The sequence below is a fragment of the Myxine glutinosa genome, chromosome 3, assembly GCF_964187855.1.
Source record: "Myxine glutinosa chromosome 3, kmMyxGlut1.1, whole genome shotgun sequence".
NCBI classification, from domain to species: domain Eukaryota; kingdom Metazoa; phylum Chordata; class Myxini; order Myxiniformes; family Myxinidae; genus Myxine; species Myxine glutinosa.
The window spans coordinates 33945732-33968688 of NC_136263.1; the positions used below are offsets into that span (position 1 = coordinate 33945732).

The following is a 22957-nucleotide window of genomic DNA, read 5'->3' on the forward strand; positions in this document are numbered from 1 at the left end:
TTCTTGGAGAGGATTATTCAGAAAGTAGATGGGAGAGTTGTCCAGTCTGTCTTTTCGGAGAGACATCGTAAGAGTGTGAGATTTGTCAGGATTGAACGACATGTTCCACTTGTTTGCCCAGTCTGTGATTTTGTCCAGGTCTGCAGAGAGTGAGGAGGCTGCAGACTGCCGATCTGAGGGATGAGGAACGGAGCGGCAGAGAGTCTAGTCATCAGCAAAGAGATAGAGAGGATTTTCAAGAGAGTCAGAGAAATCATTGATGAAGACCAGAAAAAGCACAGGGCCCAGAACACTGCCTTGGGGAACTCCAGCCTGAACAGTAAGAGGAGATGAGAGAAACCCATTCAGGGCCACACGTTGACTACGACGAGAGAGCAAGTCCGCCAGCCATGCGTGGAGATTTCCATGGATACAAAAGGAGGAGAGTTTGGTGAGCAGAGCAGGGTGCCAGACCATATTGAAGGCACATGATATGTCGAGGGATACAGCTCTAATTTCCTGTTTGGCATTGACGACCTCCATCCATTGTTGAGACAGCAGAAGCAGCATGTCCAGAGTAGAGTGACCTGGTCTGAAAACAAATTGATGATCAGAGATCAAGCCATTGGAGAAGGGGAAAGATTTCATATCCGAAGCAATGATGGATGCCATGACTTTGCTGATAATTGGGAGAAGGCTGATTGGTCTGTAGTTGCTAGGATCTGTTTTTGCACCTTTTTGTGTAAAGCGGTGATGTTGGCTGATTTCCAAGCAGATGGCAGTTGACCTTGAGCAAAAGAGAGGGTGAAGAGAACAGAGAGAGGGAGTGAAAGAGCGGAAGAACAGGAACAGGTTTCAACAGCATGAAGCCGAGCTAAGTGTGAGGCAGGAGCACCGGCCCATAGGGGAGAACCAATTTTAGGACCCGTGGGCTGATGCCATCAGTTCCAGTTGCAGAATCAGTCGAGGGTTGACAGAAACTTTTCCACCTTGTCAGGAGGAAAGGACACAGAGTCCAGGAGCAGCTGGGTACGACTGGGTACGGTGGGTACAGAGAGCGATGAGTTTGGGACACAAGATTTTGAGGCAAACACAGAGTTGAGGCATTCAGCTTTTTCACGTGCGGAGTCAGCTGTGTAGCCGTTTGAGGTAAGGGAGGGGACACAGGGGGAACAAACACCTGAAACAGATTTGACCAGATGCCACCAGGATTTGGAAGAGGGAGACAGATAAGCGAGTTCGGTCTTGAGAATGGAGAGATATTGTTTCCTGGCTCTCCTGAGGGTGGACACACACTTGTTTCGGGCTTTGTGAAAGGAAATGAGATTTCCTTCCATTGGATTTGCTTTCCAGGAGACGAAGGCAAGTTGTTTCTGGGCAACAGCCTCACCACAAGAATCCGTGTACCATGGACGGGAGGAAGGGTATGACAACTGAAGACGAGATGGGATCAATCTGTGCATGAGAGAGAGCAATTTACTTTGGAAGAATTCCCAGGATGAGTTGATGTCAGAGGTGTTAGAGATGGGAGACCAGTCCTGATGATTGATGGCTGCTTGAAGACCGTGCCAGTTGGCCCGAGTGAAATGCCAGACTCGTCGACGCTGAGCAGGCTCCCTGAGAATGGTCAGAGAGATGTCCACTTTAACAAGCACATGATCAGATGAGCCGATTGGAGCAGAAGAAGAGCAGCAGACATCTTCAGGGAAGTTAGTCATAACCAAGTCCAGAAGAGAAGATGCTCCGTTGACTGAGATCCGGGTCAGGAAATTGACAGATTGTGTCAGTCCCAGTGAGTCGCAGAAGCCCTTTGCTGAGGAGCCATGGCTGGTGAGAGAGGTACCCACACCCAGCCAACTGGCATGGTGACAATTGAAATCACCACAAGAGAGTTTTTGATAAAGATAGCAACCCCACCTCCAGGACGAGGCTCAGGTCTATCATACCGGAGGAGGGGGTAACCCGGGAGAGATACTAAGGAATCAGAGACATCATGAAGGAGGAAAGTTTCTGTTAAGCAGATCACGTCTGGTTTGTCAGAAGCAACGTGTATGGAGAGATCAGTTAAGTTTGAACGAAGGCCCCGGATGTTTGAGGTCCATACCGTTAATGAAGAGGAAGGGGGAGCATCGGATACAGAACGGGGGAGGAGGGGTAGGGTAAGATGTGAAAGAGGTGGAAGAGGTAGGGAGAGCTGTTGAAGGTGTGTCAGAGATTTCAGAATAGCTCGGAGAAAGGGAAGGATGGGGCGGACAAAAGGGTTGATGGCGATTGGGTGAGGCACAGTGAGGTGTTATTTGAGGAGGGGGAAGAGCGAGGCAGAAGGTTGGGGGAGATGGAGGTGAGAGTTGGAAGGGGGAAGAAGCGGGGAGGATGCTTTGAGGAGGAGGGGTGAGAGGGGGAAAATGGAGAAGAAATGAGGGTGGGGAGATTTGAAGGGGAAGGGTGAGGGGGGAGTTTCTGAGGGGAGGGGTTAGGGGGGAGTTTAGAAGGGAAGGGACAAGGGGAGGGATTTGAAAGGGATGGGATATGGGGGAGATTTGGAGGTGAGGGGGGAGTCTAGGAGGGGAGGGGTGAGGGGGAGTCTTTGAGGGGAGGGGTGTGGGGGGAGTTTAGGAGGGAAGGGGCAAGGAGGGAGATTTGAAAGGGATGGGTGATGGGGAAGATTTGGAGGGGAGGGGTGATGTGGAAGATTTGGAGGGGAGGGGTGATGGGGAAGATTTGGAGGGGAGGGGTGAGATTGGATTTTAGAAAGTGTACGATTAATGGGAAACGAACATTTATTGCAAAATGAGTTTCTTGTGACCTTCGAGTCAAAAATCCGTTTAAGGATGCTGGAGGGAGGATGGAGTGCAGGAGAGTTTCGGGAATGTAGAAAAGAGGCACTGTAAGAGATGGAATTTTTTTTTGGGATGAATAGATTTGGTGAGCAAGTCGAAAGCAACCTTTTAAAGAAGAAGAAGAAAAAGGTGTTATAATATACGACAGAACACAGAACTTGAGGGGAAAGTTTAAACATTTTAAAGTTTAACAGTGAAAACTATCTGGGGAAATGGGGGAGAAACACGTGGTCGAAGAACGAACGAACGAATAAGAACGAATAAACGAATAAGAACAACGAATAAGAACAGAGAAGGAATTTTTTTTTTTTTTTTTTTTTTTTTTTTTTTGTTGAGATTTTAAACAAGGAAGTAGGCTCTGGGGTGAAAAGACTGGGAAAAACAGAGAACGAAAGTTATTGGACACACACCATAAAATAAATACAGTTATAACGAAAATAGAAATGGGAACAATTACTCAACTTTGATTTCGATGGAGAGCGTGGACAGCTGCGAATAAACGAAACCTCGCCGGCCATCACATGCCACAGTATAATACAAAAGATAATTCGACACAGAATGGAGGACTTCGTTGTGTGAGAAATGCTCGTTGAGTGACCAGATTTCAGAAGAGGAAGAGGGACCAAGAGATAATTTCACAAATCTGTGGTGGATCATGGAAAAAGCAAGGGCATATCAAATGACGGTGTATTTTTGTGCTTCTTTGGATACAAAGTCAAGGGTCGTGGAGAAGCTAGAACCAATAGAACACGGAACGGATCAGGACGCAACAGAACAAGAAAGAAGAGCAACATAAAGGAGGGAGGAAACATCAACAACAGGACCAAGGGACAAAATAGATGGAGATGGACAAACAATGGATGGAGGTAAGAATGAGGGGTAAGAGAGAATGCAGATGGTGTACAAGATGGATACAGAAGCAAACTCTCAGGATGGGAAAATTGGAGGGGATGGAACAAACAAATTACTGTAGGTGAGCAGTGCTTCTAGATTTTTGGGAGTTTCACCAAAATGGGGTTACTGATGGACTATGTGTGCCCTGCAGAAACCTGGAGGGGACAAGGAGCTGAGGGTGCAAGACTAAAAAGGAAGCGGTAGAAGACAGAGAGATGACTGACTTGTTTGTAGTGGCAAATTGATTGACCTATAGACTCAACTTCTTCGCTGGAGATTCCAATGATCTTGAAAGCCTTGGTTTCCACAGCGTCAAGCTGAGCAAGATGTGAGAAGGGGCATTAACCCAGAGGGGAGAGCACTACTCCATCAAACTGTGGATGAAGGCCTTGTAGGTGGATAGGAGTGCAGGTGTGTCAATGAAGGAATTCGTACGACGGAGGGATGCCTTGTCGGTGACTGGCTTTCGAGGCCAACTTTGAAATGTGGTTTGCCCAAGAACAATCATGGCTGATACTGAGATCCAGGAGTGTGAATGACTGAACTTCCTCCAGAGGATTGGGAAGTAGATGGGAGGATTTACTCGATGGTCCTTTTGGAGAGAGATAGTGAGAATGTGAGATTCGTCTGGATTGAAATACAAATTCCAAGTGTTTAACCAGCTTGTGGTTTAATAAATGTCTGAAGAGAGGGAAGATGCTGCTGCCTGCCTATCTGAAGAATGAGGAATATCATGGCAGATGGAATTAACTCTCTCTCTCTTTCTCTCTCTCTCCCAATTATCTGCTCCCCTCACATTTTCCTCCAATTCTTAATAACGTTACAAAAGGATACACAAGGAACTTTGGAGCAGGAGGAAGCCATTCGGCCCATCATTTTATTTCATGACCACGTACGTGAAGCACAAAGTGTGGTTAAACAATAATTGGTTCACTCTGTCTTCCTGTCTAGAGACGTCAGCCTATGATCGAGGAACTGATTAATTTCAATTGAATTTTATATTTTAAACACTATAGAACACGAATTGGAACATGAATCGAAACACAAACCTGCAGCTAAGGTCGTACTTTGGCTCCAAATTTGGCAAATTGTATGGAATCACGTCCCAATTGCGCATGCATACAGAGGAGTAAGGTAATTGTTTAAGTCTGTTTGCCTGTCTGACAGTCAAACAAATCATTCCAAACAGAAAATGGAGTATTTTAGGGACATCATAAAAGGACACAAACAACAGGCACGAGGAACTAATTTAACGTGTTAAATAAGGCGGTGTAAAAGATGCTGCATCAACAGTGGTAAACTTCTGAAAAAAGTTTTTCCCCCTGGTTTTTTTTAACTTTAATTTTATTTATATTGAATTGTATACTTCAACAATGTAGAACACAAATCACCTTGTTGGCACTTCCAAAAACCTCCAGTTTAGCGGTACCAGTACGTAGACAAAATATTACCCATCTCAACCAATCAAAAATTTGCCACTCGCATTCTCAATATGGAGATCGAGATAAAATTTCGGCCCATAGGAAATATAGATCCTGCTCAGAAATACAAAGGAAGAGTTGAAAAGACCCTTTTCATGTCCTTGTTTCTCAATACTGCATGGGATGGGGTGTAAGGTGTTCTTTGAACTCTCTTGTTTCATTCTTTTTTTTAATTGTCCAAGTGAAACATGGAAATTTTTCATTTGCTGGCACTTAAATTCAAAAAGTGTGCATCACAACACTTTTGCATTAGCATTAAACATGTGAAATGAATAGGCATAAATGATAGTATAAAACAACAGCATAATGCAAGTGGATAACAAAGGAGAGTGCCTGAATGATTAAAACATGCCTGCGTTGTTTTAAACTTTGTTACTGTTCCCATTTGATAAGAACAATATTAAAAGTAAATAAAAAAATTGTTTAATTCATAATGTTGCAAGATTCCCTCATCTCACAATTCTTCAGTAAAAATAGTGGAGAAGTAAGCTAAATTACTAAAAAATAAAAAAGACACGAAATGTCATAGCCCCCGCCGTGGTTTTAGTAATTTTGCTGTACGGAGTTAAAGGCTGTCAGTCTGCCATCTTTGGTTGGATGACGAAACAAAATCTTTTGCATATAATAATATTGTTGTGAATATGAGAATGTGTTTTTTTTTATTTTGTGGTGGTGGTAAAATGTTGTAAAAGGTTGTTGTAAAAGGTTGTTGTAAAATATCACCCCTCCTCCCTCCGTTGTGGTTGTATAAAGGTCAAAGGGCGTTCCCGTAGTTAGTCCATAGAAAAACATACATGTAGGTCACGATATATCTTTTCTTTTGATAGTTATCTCTTATTCTGTGTTTTAGGATAAGGCTGTGTCTCCCATTAATTAAAAGTACTCCATTGCACCAGTGAAAGAGAATAGACCCCCTTTCCTTCCCATCCCCAAAAGCCTCGATTGCCCATATTACCTCCCCTCCGATCCAATTGCCGCCATTGGCCACGAGGCAGGGTTGGGGAAGAAAGGCGTGTCTCCACCTCGTCATAGAGGGGGAGGAGTGAACCAGCCCCGCTCGACCAACCATGAGCCAGGGGTTTGGCTACAGAGGGCGGAGGAAGAGCGGTGGGGGAGGTTCGCAAAGGTTGAGGGGCGGGGGCCTATATAACCCAAGGCAGGGGTGTGGCAACGAGAGATGAGTTGGTCTGAGTCGGTTGCCAGAGGAGGGTCAGTGGTTGCGGTGGTGAGGAGTGAGAGAAAAGAAGAAAGAGTGAGGGTTTGGACCAGACAGGCAGACGGGAGATGAGCCTTTACCGAGAGACGAGAGGGAGTCCAAGGAGTTGAGTCCAACCAAGAAGTCCAGAGTTGAACTGCAGCTCGAGCCACCGCAACTGCATTTGCTGCAGCTGGAGCCACCGAAACAGCAGCCACAGCAGCGTGAGGCCTGGACGGCAGTTTGGAGCACGGCCGCGGAGGAGCGGCGGCTGCCCAACGAGTCAATCGTGCTGAAGGACCAGTGGACCTCCCTATCCCGCCAGCCATCCATCTCCCGCCAGTCCTATCATCAATTCCCCGCGTGAGTCAGTGTTCTGTTTGTGCTGTCCTGGGTTAGTTAAGTCTGTAGATAAGCTAAATTTGCACTGTGTCATCTGCGTCTTGTACTTGTAAATAAACTGAATTGCTTTTTGTTGCTTGTGTGTAAATAGTAAATAAATTCAGTAGTAATATTTCAAACCTTTTGTCTTTCGTCTTGGCCTTCTTTTTCCTCTTTGCATTCGTCGCCTTTGTCTTTTCCCCATTGGGCAGCTACGGTGCGATACGGCCAAAGTCTGGGTGAATCGGGTGAGTTTGTTAGGTCGCGGTCTTACACCACCGCTCGGTCTATAACATCTAACCGCGATCTATAACAATATATATATATACAGTCACGTGAAAAAGTAAGTACACCCCATGTAAAGTTTTGACTTTTTCAACATATTTCAACATGCAGCTATTTGATCTTCATTTCAACAATATTGATAGATAAAGCTGATATAATATAACAAATATCATGAAACATTTACATTTTGTAGTCCATTGTATAATTTAAATAAACATAAATGCAAATTTCGCATGTGGAAAAAGTAAGTACACCCATGGCTCTAATAGGTGGTATTGCCCCCTTTTGCAGAAACAACCTCAAGTAGGCGTTTCTTACAACTGTCTACCAGTCTCTGACATCGACTGGGAGAAAATTTTCCCTACTCCATGCAGAATTCTTTGAGCTGTGCGATGTTTGAGGGGTTTCTTGCATGCACAGCTCGTTTCAAATCCCCCCACAACATCTCGATGGGATTTATATCCGGGCTGTGATTTGACCATTCCAGAACCCTCCATTTCTTTCTTTTCAGCCTTTCCTTGGTGGATTTACTGGAATGTTTAGGGTCATTGTCATGTTGCAAGGTCCGCCTTCGGTTGAGCTTCAACTTCTGACAGATGGCCTCACATTATCCTGAAGCACCCTCTGGTACAATGAAGAATTCATAGTGGATTCTATGATGGTGAGCTGCCCAGGCCCTGATGCAGCAAAGCTGCCCCAAACCACAATATTTCCACCACCATGCTTTACAGTTGGTATCAGGTTCTTGTGGTCAAATGCTGTCTTTGGTTTTTCACCAAACATGTCTTCTGGTACTGTGGCCAAATAGCTCCACCTTTGACTCATCTGTCCAGAGCACATTGTTCCAGAAGTGCTGGTCTTTGCCTAGGTGTCCATTGGCAAACTTTAGTCTTGCCCTGATGTTCTTTCTGGACAGCAAAGGTTTCCTCCTGGCACACCTCCCATGTAGATCAAATTTGTGCAGCCTCTTTCTAATGGTAGACACGTGCACTTTGACATCAACAGTGGCAAGAGCTACCTGTAGGTCCCGTGATGACATTCTGGGGTTCTTAGAGACTTCTTTCAGCATCTTGCGGTCTGCTCTCGGGCTGAATTTGCTGGGGCGGCCTGGCCTGAACAAGTTGGCAGTTGTTTGGAATCTTCTCCACTTGTACATGATCTTCTGGGCAGTCAAATGATTGATTTCAAATTGTTTGGAGATCTTTATTAAATCCCTTCCCAGACTCATAGGCATCTATAACCTTCTTTCTGAAGGCATCAGAGAGCTCTTTTGATCTCGGCATGGTGACGCCGCACACTTCAACAACAAAGAGCAAACCAAACTAAATGTCTAAGGTTTAAATAAGACAGGTTCCTCCAAGATCCTCTCTAACGATGTTCTAATCATTTGCCCCTGAGCTGGTGCACCCGATTCTAATTTTAGGTATTTGAAGTAGTGATAAATGTAGGGGTGTACTTACTTTTTCCACATGCGAAATTTGCATTTATGTTTATTTAAATTATATAATGGACTACAAAATGTAAATGTTTCATGATATTTGTTAATATTATATCACCTTTATCTATCAATATTGTTGAAACTAGGGCATGCCCGTACTATATATAAGCTAGGATGTGCCCGTACGTGGGTGCCCGTTCCTTGCCAAAAAAAAAAAAAAAAAAATTTGTGTAGGGGTGTGTGTGTGTAAACATCCTAGGGCGTGCCCGTACGTGGGTGCAAAAAAACATGCGTGCAAACAACAACAACAAAAAAAAACTTTGAAACCACGTGGCAGTAACGACCACAGAACCCCCCCCCCCCCCTCTATTTACATGAATGGTTTGGTCCATTCGCAACGACCACAGAACCCCCCCCTCTATTTACATGCAATGGTTTGGTCCATTCGCAACGCCAAAGCGAACGGCGAACGGTTAAATCGCCATAGCTCGGTAAGTACTTGTCCGATTAATTTCAAACCTTGAAAAGGCACATCCTCGGGTCCCCAGCAATATACCTGGCAAGTTTAAAGTATATCGGACCCGTGGTTGTCGAGAAACAGCGGTCACAGACAAACATACAAACACACATACACACATACACACATACACACATACACACATACACACATACACACAGAGATTAATGGAATTATAGATAGATGAAATGAAGATCAAATAGCTGTATGTTGAAAAAGTCAAAACTTTACATGGGGTGTACTTACTTTTTCACATGACTGTATATATATATATATATACACACTGTATATACACTACATGACCAAAAGTATGTGGACACCTAAACATTGAACATCTCATTCCATAATCATGCCCATTAATATGGAGTTCGTCCCCCCCCCCCCCCCACCCCCCTCCTTTGCTGCTATAACAGCTGCTATAACAGGCTCTTCTCAGAAGGCTTTAACTAGAAGTTGGGACATTGCTGTGGGGATTTGCTTCCATTCAGCCACAAGAGCATTAGTGAGGTCGGGCACTGATGTTGGGCGACTCGGCCTGGCTCACAGTCGGTGTTCCAATTCATCCCACAGGTGTTCGATGGGGTTGAGGTCAGGGCTCTGTGCAGGCCAGTCAAGTTCTTCCACACCGATCTCAACAAACCATTTCTGTATGGACCTCGCTTTGTGCAAGGGGGCACTGTCATGCTGAAACAGGAAAGGGCCTTTCCCAAACTGTTGCCACAAAGTTGAAAGCACACAATCGTCTAGAATGTCATTGTATGCTGTAGCATTAAGATTTCCCTTCACTGGAACTAAGTGGCCGAGCCTGAACCATAAAAACAGCCCCAGACCAAATTCCTCTTCCACCAAACTTTAAAGTTGGCACTATGCTTTTGGGCAGGTAGCGTTCTCCTGGCATCTGCCAAACCCAGATTCGTCCGTTGGACTGCCAGATGGTGAAGCGTGATTCATCACCCCAGAGAACGAGTTTCCACTGCTCCAGAGTCCAATGGCGGCGAGGTCTACACCACTCCAACCGTTGCCTGGCATTGCGCATGGTGATCTTAGGCTTGTGTGCGGCTGCTTGGCCATGGAAACCCATTTTGACGAACAGTTGTTGTGCTGATGTTGCTTCCAGAGGCAGTTTGGAACTCGGTGTTTGGTTTGGAACTCGGAACTTGCAACCGAGGACAGACGATTTTTATGCACTACGCGCTTCAGCACTCGGCGGTCCTGTTACGTGAGCTTGTTTGGCCGACCACCTCGCAGCTGAGCTGTTGTTGCTTCTAGACGTTTCCACTTCACAATAACAGCACTTATAGTTGACCGGGGCAGCTCTAGCAAGGCAGAAATTTGACGAACTGACTTGTTTGAAAGGTGGCATCCTATGATGGTGGCACGTTGAAAATCACTGAGCTGTTCAGTACGGCCCATTCTACTGCCCATGTTTGTCTATGGAGATTGCATGGCTGTGTGCTTGATGAATTATACCTGTCAGCAATGGGTGTGGCTGAAACTGCCAAATCCACTAATTATTATGGGTGTCCACATACTTTTGGTCATGTAGTATATATACTCATGTACTGTATTGTCTTTGTGCCAAGTTTGAAGAAAATCGGTCCATGCATGGGAGAAATGGATGTGGACACGATTATGTAACAAAATGGCCACCAGTCGGCCATGTTGGATCTGATCTCGAAAAAAAATGACATGCATATGTAAGCCATCATTCGTTATCTGTTTGCCATGATTGAACAAGATTGGTAAATGCATGTCCGGGAAATGGTTGAGGACGTGTTTGATATAGTTTTTTTTTACAATTAAAATGTCCGCTAATCTATAAGTCGGCCATCTTTGATCTGATCGGAAAATGACGTAAGGTGCACATGTAGGCCATAATGTACTGTGCTTATGCCAAGTCTGAGAAAAATCGGTCCATGCATGTCTGAGAAAATGTTGGAGACACATGGAAGTAACAAAATGGCCGCGTCAGCCATGTTTTTTTTTTTTTTTTTTTTTGGCTCTGATCTCAAAATGGCTCTGATGGCTCTGATCTGATCATGTTGGCTCTGATCTCAAAAAAAAATTACATGCATATGTCAGCCATAATTCGTTATCTGTTTGTCAAGTTTGAACAGCATCGGCGAATACTTTTCCGAGAAATGGTTGAGGACGTGTTCAACATCGGGTTTTTTTACAACGAAAATGGCCGCCAGTCATTGCATTTGTATACCGTCATGTGCATATGTATACTGTCAAGTATTGTCTATTTGATCATCATCATCATCATCATCATCATCATCATCATCATCATAGTGTTTCGTAAGCTGTTTCTTGTCCACATGAAGTCCCACGTAAAGTTTCATAACCTGTTTCTTGTCCTGCTGATGTCCCAAATACATTTTCATAAATTGGAAGTTCCTGTTAAAAAGATATATAAATGAACAGGTTTATGAATGTTTTGAAGATGGTTGTGATATATTTAAAAACAAGAATACAAGTCCTCATCAAACACACAGTTCCTAATCAAAGCTTAAACATGTGACATGTGCATACTACACCGACTAAAGGTATTTTAAACAGTATCACGGTATTTTAAACCAATTTTAATGGTTGCTTGGAGACAGGCCAACATGTGGAATCATACTAACGTAATCATAAGACTTAAAAAAAACAACTATTTAGGGGGGGAAACCATCCCTGTGTGTCCACCGGTTAAAAATCCGAAAAGATCCCAAGGACCCAGAAGACCCCAAAGACCCAAAATACCCTGTAGACTGTTAAAGTCATAAAAGACCCAAAGACCCCAAATATCCAAAAGACTCCCCAAAAAACCCAAAGACCAAAAAGATCGAAAGACCCAGAAGACCGAAAAGACCCTTAAAGACTATGAGGACCCCAAAGACCCTGAAATACCCCAAAGATCCAGATCAAGATCCAAAGTACTCAAATGACTCAAAGGACCCACAGGACCCAAAAGGCACAAAATACACTGAAGACCCAAAAGACCCCAAGGACACAAGAGACCCCATGGACACAAAATACCCCATGGACACAAAATACCCCAAGGACACAAAATACCCCAAGGACTCCGAAGACCCAAAAGAAGAGTAATTATGCCTCTTACATTGAAATTGTAGACGGTGGCTTGCAAACTGAGCCTGAAGGTTGATGTACAGAAGCGGTATTTTTTTAAATCACAATAAATACACACAATAAATAAATAAATAAACACTCAAATAAATAAATAAGAAATAAATAAACAAATAAACAATAATAAATAAACAAATAAATAAATATATTAATATTTAATAATAATAATATTATAAACAAATATTAAATAATATTTAATAAATAATAAATAAATAAACAATAAATAAATCACAACAAATAAACGTAAAAAGCCCGTCAAAAATGATGAGTTGGAACAGTTTATTCGACGTTGCAACCTCGTGAGCGTGCTAAAGTCTGAAGCCTTGGCCTACTGTCAGGTGTGCTTATATCTTCTTTATTTATTAGACATCCTACAGATGTAAATTAACACTCGTTTTACTTTGCACGAGTTGCACATCACATGCAGTGAATTTCACCTCCCTGCACCTTGCACTTATTGTTATTTAAAAAAAAAAAAACACTTCTGTACACCGCCCTTGAGGCACCAGTTTGCAACCCACCGTCTCCAGTTCCAATTTGAAGAGATGTCATTACTCTTTTATGGAAAATGTTTTCGAATTTATTTTTCGAACCTCAAAAATAGAGCATAATGAACCCTCTATAGTGAAAATAGAGCATAGTGAATAGAATGGAGCATAGTGAACACATTCATGCTAAAAGATTAGCCATTGAAGCCCCACTCAAATCACACTTGTGAAAGGGGACAGACATGTGCTTATACACTACCGGTCAAAAGTTTTAGAACACCTCAATTTTTCCAGTTTTTATTGAAATTTACGCAGTTTAATGTCTCAATGTACTCTGTAATTAAGCAGAGAACAAATAAACAATTGGAAATAAAAAAAGAAATCATAGAATCATTTTGTTCAACAAAATGTAATTTTATTTTTTGACTCAGCAAAGTAGCACACCTTTTGCAGATATAACCGCCGAACACACTCGTGGCATTCTTTCTACAACAACAACAACAACAACATGCATTTTCAGGCCATTTTCCCTGCCAGAGCAGGGGTTAGCCTTGCGGTCCCCATGACAATCTTCTCCATTTTTGCCCTATTTTCTGCATCTCTCCTTGTTAACCCCCTTGCCCGCATTTCTTCTTCCACCATCTTTAGCCAAGTCTTTCTCGGTCTTCCCCATCCTCTACTTCCTTCTACATTCATTTCCATCACTCTTCTCAACCAGTCACTTTCATCCTTCCTCAACACATGACCAAACCATCTCAACCTGTTCCTCTTCACAGCATCAATCACAGGCTCTATTCCCATCATCTTTCGCAATTCATCATTTGTCTTCCTCTCTCTCAACGATACTCCGCATATCCACCGAACCATTCGCATTTCCACCCTTTCCAGCCTTCGTTGCTGCTCTACGTTCATTACCCATGTCTCGCTCCCATAAATCATAACACTTCTCACACATGCAGCATACACCTTTCCCTTCAGCTTCAACGACACTCCCCTCCTCATCAGCACGCCACTCAGTTCCCGAAACTTCTTCCATGCACATCTCACTCGAGCAACCGTTGCCGAGTCTGATCCACCTTCTCCATTCAGCATGTCTCCGAGGTAGCAAAATGTTTTCACACCTTCCAGCTTCACGCCGTCTCCAAGATCCAACTCAACATTCCCTCCATCTGCAGCTCCCTCTGTGCACACCTTACATATGAATGTAGCTGCCACACTGGTTAATGACCCTCTCAGACCACTACATTTTTGATGAACCCACTCAGCGCACATTGCACATTGAATGGAGTTCACTCCGACACCCTTCCTGCACACAGCACATCGCCACTTCCCAGTTCTTTCCAGCTCACCCCATGCTTTACCACTTGCCATCACCTTCGTCTTTCCGATATTCACCTTCAGACCTTTTGTCTCCATACAGTCCTTCCACTTGTTCATCTTTTCCTTCAGTCCATCCATACTTTCCGCAATCAACACCAGATCATCTGCATACAACAACTCCCACGGTAAACCCTCACTGAAATATTGTTTGGGAAGTTCTTCCCAACACTGTTGCAGAAGTTCCCACAAATGTGTTGCACTTGGAGGTTGCTTTGCTTTCACCCTTCTGTCCAGTTCATCCAAAACCAGCTCGATGGGGTTTAAGTCTGGAGACTGTGCTGGCCATTCCATGATTTGAAGCCTACCGTCTTGTTCTTTTCCTCGAAGGTAGTTTTGACATAGCCTGGAGGTGTGTTTAGGGTCATTATCTTGCTGTAGGATAAACCCCTGACCAACTCGGCGTATACCAGAGGGTATTGCATGGCGCTGCAAAATGCTGTGGTAGCCCTTTTGGTTCAGGGTGCCAGTAACTCTGTGCAAGTCGCCTACTCTGGATCCAGCAAAAGAGCCCCAGACCATCACGCTTCGTCCTCCATGTTTGACAGTTGGTGTCACACACTGAGGAACCATCCTTTCGCCTACTCGACGGCATACAAAAACCCTGCGTGATGAACCAAAGATTTAAAATTTTGATTCATCGGTCCAAATGACCTTCTTCCAGTCTTCAGTAATCCACTGGCGGTGCTTCATGGCCCAGGCAAGCCTCTTTTTATTATTTTGCCATCTTAGCAATGGCTTTCTTACTGCCATTCGACCTGTCAAACCTGCAGCTCGAAGTCTTCTCTTCACAGTTGAAACTGAGACTTGCTTACTTCGACCAGTGTTAAGCTGTGCTTGAAGCTGTTGTCCTGTGAGCCGCCTATCACGCAAGCTGTTGACTCTCAGAAACTTGTCTTCTGATTCTGTTGTGGCTTTGGGTCTGCCAGACCTCTTCCTGTCAGAGTTTCCTCCAGTTTCCAAGTGCCTTTTGATGGTGTAGGAAACTGTACTCACTGACACCTTGGCTTTCTTTGCAATTTCTCGAAAGGAAAGATCTCCACTTTTAAGGGTTATAATGGTCTGTCTGTCTTCCTTTGTTAATTGTCTTTTTCTCACCATTATGATAGCAATATACTACTTCCTGCAGTGCAATATTGTCCAAATAATGCTTCAGAGAGTGTAATAGCAGTCTGTTCCAATACTGCTTTTATACAGACAGGGGGTTTGTAATCAAGTAATCAGCAGAGGTTGGGACACCTGTAGGAATTGTTTGCATCAACTTTCAAGGCTTAATTTACTTTCATTGTTGCAGAACAGCTGTAAGTTGTTAACCCATTACTTGTTCCCTGAAGAAGCCCTTTCTTTCTTACAATATAACTGTGCAATTTACATTATTTTCCCGTTTTTGCTAACCTAAACTTTTTTTTAAACCTCGAGCAGTTTACTGCTTACCTTTGTACCATTTCAGGTTATTCACTGGACTTGAATTGCTTAAATTTGAAAAAAACTGGAAAAATTTAGGTGATCTAAAACTTTTGATCGGTGGTGTATTTTCTTTTATTAGACATCCTACAGATGTAAATGAACACTCGTTTCACTCTGCACATGATGCACATCACCTGCAATGACTTCCATCTCCCTGCACCTTGTATTTGTTGTTATTTAAAGCAAAAACGCTTCTGTAGACCGTACTTGAGGCTCGATTTGCAAGTCACCATCTCCTCGTACATTTCTAATAGAAGAGACATAATTACTGTTCTTTTGTTTTTTTGGATTTATGAGTCCTCTGGGCCATTTGGGTCCTCTGGGCCATTTGGGTCATTTGGGTCCTCAGGCACTTTTGTGTCTTTTGGTTCCTCTGGCCCATTTGGGTCCTCTGAGCCAGGCCATTTGGGTCCTCTGGGCCTTTTGGGTCCTCTGTGCCTTTTGGGTCCACTGGGTCTTTGGCGTCCTCTGGGTCTTTGGGGTCCTTAGGTATTTTTGGTCCTATGGGTCTTTGGGGGTATTTAAGGGTCTTTGAGGTATTTTGTGTATTAGAGGGTAATTTGGGTCTTTGGGGTCCATTGGGTCATTGGGGTCTTTCCAGTCTTTTGGGTCTTTTGTTTCTTCGGTGTCTTTAAGGGTCTTCGGGGCTGTTTGGGTCCGTTGGGGTCTGTTGGGTCTTGGGGGTCGTTTCGGTCTTTTGGGTCTTTGCAGTCTTGAAGGGTATTTGGGATATTTTGGGTCTTCAGGGTATTTTGGATGTTTGCAGTCTTGAAGGGTATTTGGAGTATTTTGGGTCTTCGGGGTCTTTATGGTCTTTAAAGGTTTTTGGAGTCTTTGGGTCTTCAGGGTCTTTTGGGTTCTCTGGGTCTTTTCAGGTCTTCTGGGTCATTGGGGTCTTCTAGGTCCTTTGGGTTTTTGGTCCTTCAGGTCTTTTGGGTCCTTGGGGTCTTTTGGGTCTGCAGTCATTTAGGTGTTTTGACCGGTGGACACACAGTTGTGTTCAAAGATTGCCCATTAAAACCCCACTCGATTCCCTCCTAAAATGCTACTCAAAACCTTTAAAACCTACCCTTATGAAGGGGGACAGACAGACACACACACACACACACACACACACACACACACACACACACACACACACACACACACACACACACACACACACACACACACACACACACACACACACACACTGTGTTTTATATGGTAGATGGAAAAAGATTTGCTTTGGTGCAAAAATCAACTGAGATAATATCAGTTGATTCACTGACCAAATGTTAAGCCACGGACTTACTGATCACACCTAGAAGATTATCTTTATATCAGAGAAGACTAAAAGAAGAAAATAGAGTAAAATAAGAGAGTCACAATAAAGGAACTAACCAGTGCTGTTGGTGAACTTTTGGACACCTTACAGGCAGTGGTAGTATTTTCACAACCTGTAAAAAAAGGCAGATTTGTCAAAATTGTTGGGTTGATATGACAAATTGTGATAATTATACGGTTAAAAATTCATGTTCATATTTGTTTATGGACCGTGAAGTGATCGGAACATTGCCAGGAAAGTCTCAAATCGACATCACAACTTCTACCATGAGATGCTCACTCGAAATATCGTCAATAAACTCAATCAAATATTTCATATATTTTGTTATAGTTCATCTTTCAGAAGGTAAAAGCTAAAACATTATATAAAAACATTATTGTGTAGCGGCTACCGCTGGGTTTTCACAATCGCCTTGCACCTATCAAGGACGCGGAGCGATCACCATGCCGGGCTCGTCCAGGACGCCCGGGCAGGCCCGCGCTCAACTTGCCAGGCCTCGGTCGGGACGCCCGGGCATGCCCGGGCAGGCTCGCCCTCAACTTGCCAGGCCGCAGCCAGGAAGCTGGGCCACGCCCCCTCTCGCCTTTCCTGGGCAAACGCTCCGGGATAATATGTATATATATTGCTGCCCGATAAACGGGCTTTTGAGAGTGCCTGAGTGTTTGGTTTGATTAAAGCAACTCGGATGAATTCCAGATTTTTGTCGCGTCCATTCTTCCGATCGACGTGGGAGCCCCAGCTCCTTCATTGGTGACCTACCGACATGGCCACGGCAGTCGCCCTTAAACTGCCTACCTTCTGGGAGGCTCACGTGGCGGTTTGGTTCGCACAGGCGGATTCCCTGTTCGCCCTGCGAGGCATCACGGCCGACGACACCCGCTTCCACCATGTGGTAGCAGCGCTCGGTTCGGCCACCGCGGCCCGCGCCCTGAGCCTCCTCGAGAGCCCGCCAGCCGCGGACAAATACGGCGCGATTAAGAAGCTTCTCCTCGACGCTTTCGCCCTCCCATCGGCGGAACGCGCACGGCGCCTGCTCGACCTGCCCGAGCTCGGCGACACGCGCCCTTCCGAGCGAATGGACGACATGCTTTCACTGCTCGGCGAGCACTCTCCGGCATTCCTGTAACGGGAGCTATTCCTCCGTCAGCTGCCTAACCCGGTACGCCTCGCCCTGGCAAGCACGACGATCACAGATCCCCGGGCCCTTGCCAGAGAAGCCGACAAGATCTCCGCCGCAGGACAGCGCATCGCAGCGGCGACATGGGACCCACCGCCATCCGACGCAACACCCATGGCACCCGAGCACCCGGCACGGTCGACGACCGAACTGCCGACGCAATTGGCGGCCGCTACACCGAGCCGACCACCTCCAGCACGACGACCGGGGCCTCCACCTGACCAAGCGTGGTGTTACTATCATGCCAGGTTCGGACAGAAGGCCCGGACATGCCGACCCCCGTGCGCTTTCGGCAGGCCGGGAAACGGCCGGGCCGGCGTTCATTACCAGCCATGAGCGCCGGCCACACGGGCAACTTACTGTTCATCACGGATAAAGCGTCCGGACGGCGCTTCCTGTGCGACACCGGCGCCCAACTGAGCGTCATACCCGCCTCTGACCAGAACAGGCAATCCGCGGTTTGCGGCCCCTCCTTGGTTGCGGCCAACGGATCGACCATCCGCACCTTCGGCCCACGCAACGTCACCCTCTGCTTCGGCGGCCAACGCTTTGCTTGGACGTTTGTAACCGCAAACGTGCCCATGGCTCTGCTAGGCGCCGACTTCCTCTGCGCACACGGACTGCTGGTGGACGTCCAACGGCGTCGTTTAATCAATGCCGAAACCTTCAGCTCCCTGGTATGCACATTGAGCAGCTCCGCGCCGACCAAGCTGGCATGCGCCGTCCCGGCGGCGAACGAGTTTGCTCGCCTGCTCACGGAGTTCCCGGCCCTCACGCGGCCGACGTTTTCGGCCGTCGCAGTACGGCATGGGATCGAGCACCACATACCAACCACGGGCCCGCCGGTCTACGCCAGGGCCCGCCGCCTCGACCCAGCCAAGCTCGCCGTGGCGAAGGCCGAATTCGACGCGTTGGAGCACCTCGGCATCGTGCGGCGCTCCGATAGCGCGTGGGCCTCGCCACTGCACATCGTGCCAAAGCCGGGGGGTGGATGGCGCCCGTGTGGCGACTACCGCCGTCACAATGACGCTACCACCCCCGACAGGTACCCGATCCCGCATATCCAAGACTTCTCCGCCCGTCTGGCGGGACGGGTCATTTTTTCGAAAATTGATCTCATACGGGGATATCACCAGGTACCTGTCAGGGCGGCCGACGTCCCTAAAACGGCAGTCATCATGCCGTTCGGCTTATTCGAATTCTTGCGGATGCCGTTTGGTCTCAAGAACGCGGCTCAGGCGTTCCAGCGCTTGATGGACGGCGTGCTGCGTGACCTGCCGTTCCTTTACCTGGACGACATCCTCGTCGCCAGCACGTCCCGGGCCGAGCACCTCCTCCACCTCCGAACACTGTTCGGGCGCCTCAGCGAGCACGGCCTCATCGTCAACCCGGCCAAATGCCACTTCGGCACGACGGCCGTTAATTTTTTGGGCCACCACATCACCAAGAACGGGGCCGTGCCGCTGCCAACCAAGGTCGAGGCCATCACCACGTTCCCGCGTCCCCGCACCATAAAGGCCCTGCAGGAATTCCTGGGAATGGTGAATTTTTATCACCGCTTCGTGCCCCGCGCTGCTCAACTCATGCGGCCCCTCTACGAAGCCCTCCGGGGCAAGCCGGCCAAGCACGACATCGCCTGGTCCGCAGCAATGGATGCGGCCTTCCAAAGCTCAAAGCGGGCCCTCGCCGACGCAACACTGCTCGCTCACCCGGTGCTCAACGCTCCCATCGCCCTCACCACGGATGCCTCCGACTACGCGGTGGGCGCCGTACATGAGCAATGGGTGAACGGGGTTTGGCAGCCACTCGCTTTTTTCAGCCGGCAGCTCCGGCCGAACGAGCTCAAATACAGCACGTTTGACCGGGAGCTCCTCGGTCTACACCTGGCCGTCCGCCATTTCCGCCACCTCCTGGAGGGCCGACCTTTCACGGCGTTCGTCGACCACAAGCCGTTGGTTTACGCCATGGCCAAGGTCACGTACCGTGGTCGGCCCGCCAACAGCGCCACCTCTCCGCTGTGTCGGAGTTTACCACGGACATCCGGCACGTCGCCGGCAAAAACAACGCCGTGGCCGACTGTCTTTCCCGGGCCAGCGCGACCGCGGTCCACCTGGGCGTGGACTTTGCACTTATGGCGGCGGACCAAACCACCGACACCACGGTGCAAGCCCTCCGGGCGGCGGACACGGGCCTCCGCCTGGCCGACATCCCCTTCGCGGACACTGTCCTGCTCTGCGACGTCTCCCAAGGCCAGCCTCGCCCCATCGTGCCCGTCACCTGGCAACGCCGCATCTTCGCCTCCCTCCACGGCCTTTCCCACCCGGGCCGGAAAGCTTCCCAGAAGCTGGTGTCGGCGCGATTCGTCTGGCACGGCCTTCGTCGGGACGTCCGCGATTGGACCAGCACCTGCACGGCCTGCCAACGGGCCAAGGTCCACCGACACACCCAGGCCCCGCTGGCACCTTTCACCGTGCCCGAACGACGTTTCGACCACGTCAACGTGGATCTGGTGGGCCCCCTCCCCCCGTCACGGGGGTTCACACACCTGCTCACCATGGTGGACAGGACCACCAGGTGGCCGGAGGCCGTTCCCCTCGTCTCCACCACCACCGCCGACGTGGCGCAGGCTTTCATCGCCACCTGGGTCGCCCGCTTCGGCGCACCGGCGGACATCTCGTCAGACCGCGGACCACAGTTCACCTCCGAGCTGTGGGGCGCGGTCGCCCGCAACCTGGGGGTCAAGCTCCACCGTACTAAGGCCTACCACCCCCAAGCAAACGGGTTGTGCGAGCGATTCCACCGCTCCATGAAGGCCGCGCTCATGGCCGGCCTTCAAGATGGCGGTTGGGCCGATCGGCTGCCGTGGGTCCTTTTTGGCCTCCGCACGGCTCCCAAGGAGGACCTCCAGGCATCCACCGCCGAGCTTGTCTATGGCCAGGCGCTATGCGTCCCGGGCGAATTCGTGCCCGACGCTACCAGTCCCTGGTCCGCAGCTCACCAGCGCTCGGACCTCCAGGAGGCCGCCCGACGGTTTGCCCCCGTGCCAACATCCCACCACGGTGACCCCCAGTCCTACGTCCCCCCAGCACTTCGCACAGCAGAGTATGTTTTTGTGTGTCACGACGCACATCGGGGGCCACTCCGGCCGCCGTACGACGGGCCCTTCCGGGTGCTGCGACGGGACGACAAGTCGTTCGTCATCGACATCGGCGGCAGGTCGGACCGGATTGCGGTGGACCGCCTCAAGCCGGCGCACGTGGACGTCGACCACCCACCACGGGTGGCCCTTCCGCCGCGGCGAGGCCGCCCCCCGTCCACGGTGCCCCCCACTCGACCGCCCACCACCACACCGGACCCCCTCCCACGACCCGCCAGGGGTCGCTTCGGCCGGGTCATCAGGACCCCCCTCAAATTGACCCTGCCGGTGCAAGTCGATTCTGGGGGGACGTGTGTAGCGGCTACCGCTGGGTTTTCACAATCGCCTTGCACCTATCAAGGACGCGGAGCGATCACCATGCCAGGCTCGTCCAGGACGCCCGGGAGGCTCGCCCTCAACTTGCCAGGCCGCAGCCAGGACGCTGGGCCACGCCCCCTCTCGCCTTTCCTGGGCAAACGCTCCGGGATAATATGTATATATATTGCTGCCCGATAAACGGGCTTTTGAGAGTGCCTGAGTGTTTGGTTTGATTAAAGCAACTAGGATGAATTCCAGCTTTTTGTCGCGTCCATTCTTCTGATCGACGTGGGAGCCCCAGCTCCTTCAATATAACTAGAGTTGATAGAACACAATACCCCATGCAGTGTTAAAGTTAGTATTTCAATCTTAATAAAATAATACTTTTAATCATCGTTTATAAAAATCCAGAAGTTTTACGCCACATAAACAGTCTTATACATCACCCTTATACTGTAATAAAAACAACGTTGAGTCACAGTTTAGGAGATAGAGGCTTTATTGATCTCCATAGAACGCAGCGTCAATCGGCCGACTCGTACATAGTCATATTGGCAGAGTCTTCTTCACCCCGATACTGTCCCTCTTCCATCCCACACCCTCTCATGCTATGTATGTATATGTATATATATATATATATATATATATATATATATATATATATATATATATATATATATGTATGTATATATATATATATATATACACAGCATGGTTCTTGGAAGTATTATGAATGCAATTTGTTTTCTACATCGTTCAATTTAAATAAATGTTTCAAGAGATTTAAAGGCATATAAATTAATTAATTCCTGGTTTTACCGCTGTTTTATGCGGAGTCTATTACATCGCCCTATCTAAGACGTTACATTAGTTATTACCTCTGCCACCGAAGGTGGATGGAGGTTATGTTTTCACCCCTGTCTGTTTGTCTGTCTGACTGTGAGCAGGATAACTGTCTATGAAAGAAAAAACATAGGAGCAATACCCCTGGCGCTCACCTGGTAGAATAAACAGTTACTGGACCGACTACGGGTATTTTAAACCAATTTCACTGGTTGCTGGAAGACAGAGCAGCATGTACAATCATACTAACATAATCATAAGACTTTAAACAAACAAAGAAAAAAATACCTATTTTAGGGAGGCAACACCTCGATGATGAGATACCTCCATTCCTCCTCCCATCCCACGTACCTCCTCAGACCGCAATTTTTCCAATGCCTTGAACAAACATTGGTACATCACGGATGATGAAGGTCGTGGTGAAGTTTCATCAAAATTGTGTATGTAGTTTCTGAGAAGAAAGCACACACCTATTTCGGGGGGCAACCCCACTCCTCCCCCCTCCCCCTCCCATATACCTCCAAAGGGGCAAATGTTTTTAATGCCGTAAACAAACTTTGGTCACAACACAACAAATATCATTTGTGCCAAATTTGGTCACAATCCCATCAGCGGTTTCGGAGAAGAAGTTTCAAGTTTTACGGACTGACGGACTGACAGATGGATGGACTGACTGACTGAC

General features: G+C 47.4%; 1 protein-coding gene across 2 annotated transcripts in view; it reads right to left on the reverse strand.

Moving 5' to 3' along the window:
- LOC137418307 (uncharacterized) overlaps positions 1-22957 on the reverse strand; it is a 77498-nt gene that overhangs the window by 19892 nt on the left and 34649 nt on the right. Inside the window, exons 4-5 of one of the 2 annotated variants that reach the window (XM_068104337.2) lie at positions 16858-16913; positions 11007-11410 (exon numbers count right to left, since the gene is read on the reverse strand). In XM_068104337.2, coding sequence (XP_067960438.2) covers positions 11300-11410; positions 16858-16913 — 167 coding nt within the window. In that variant the 3' untranslated portion in view covers positions 11007-11299. Of the gene's footprint in view, positions 1-11006; positions 11411-16857; positions 16914-22957 lie in introns of those variants that run through there. The other variant, XM_068104338.2, reaches the window with a different exon arrangement.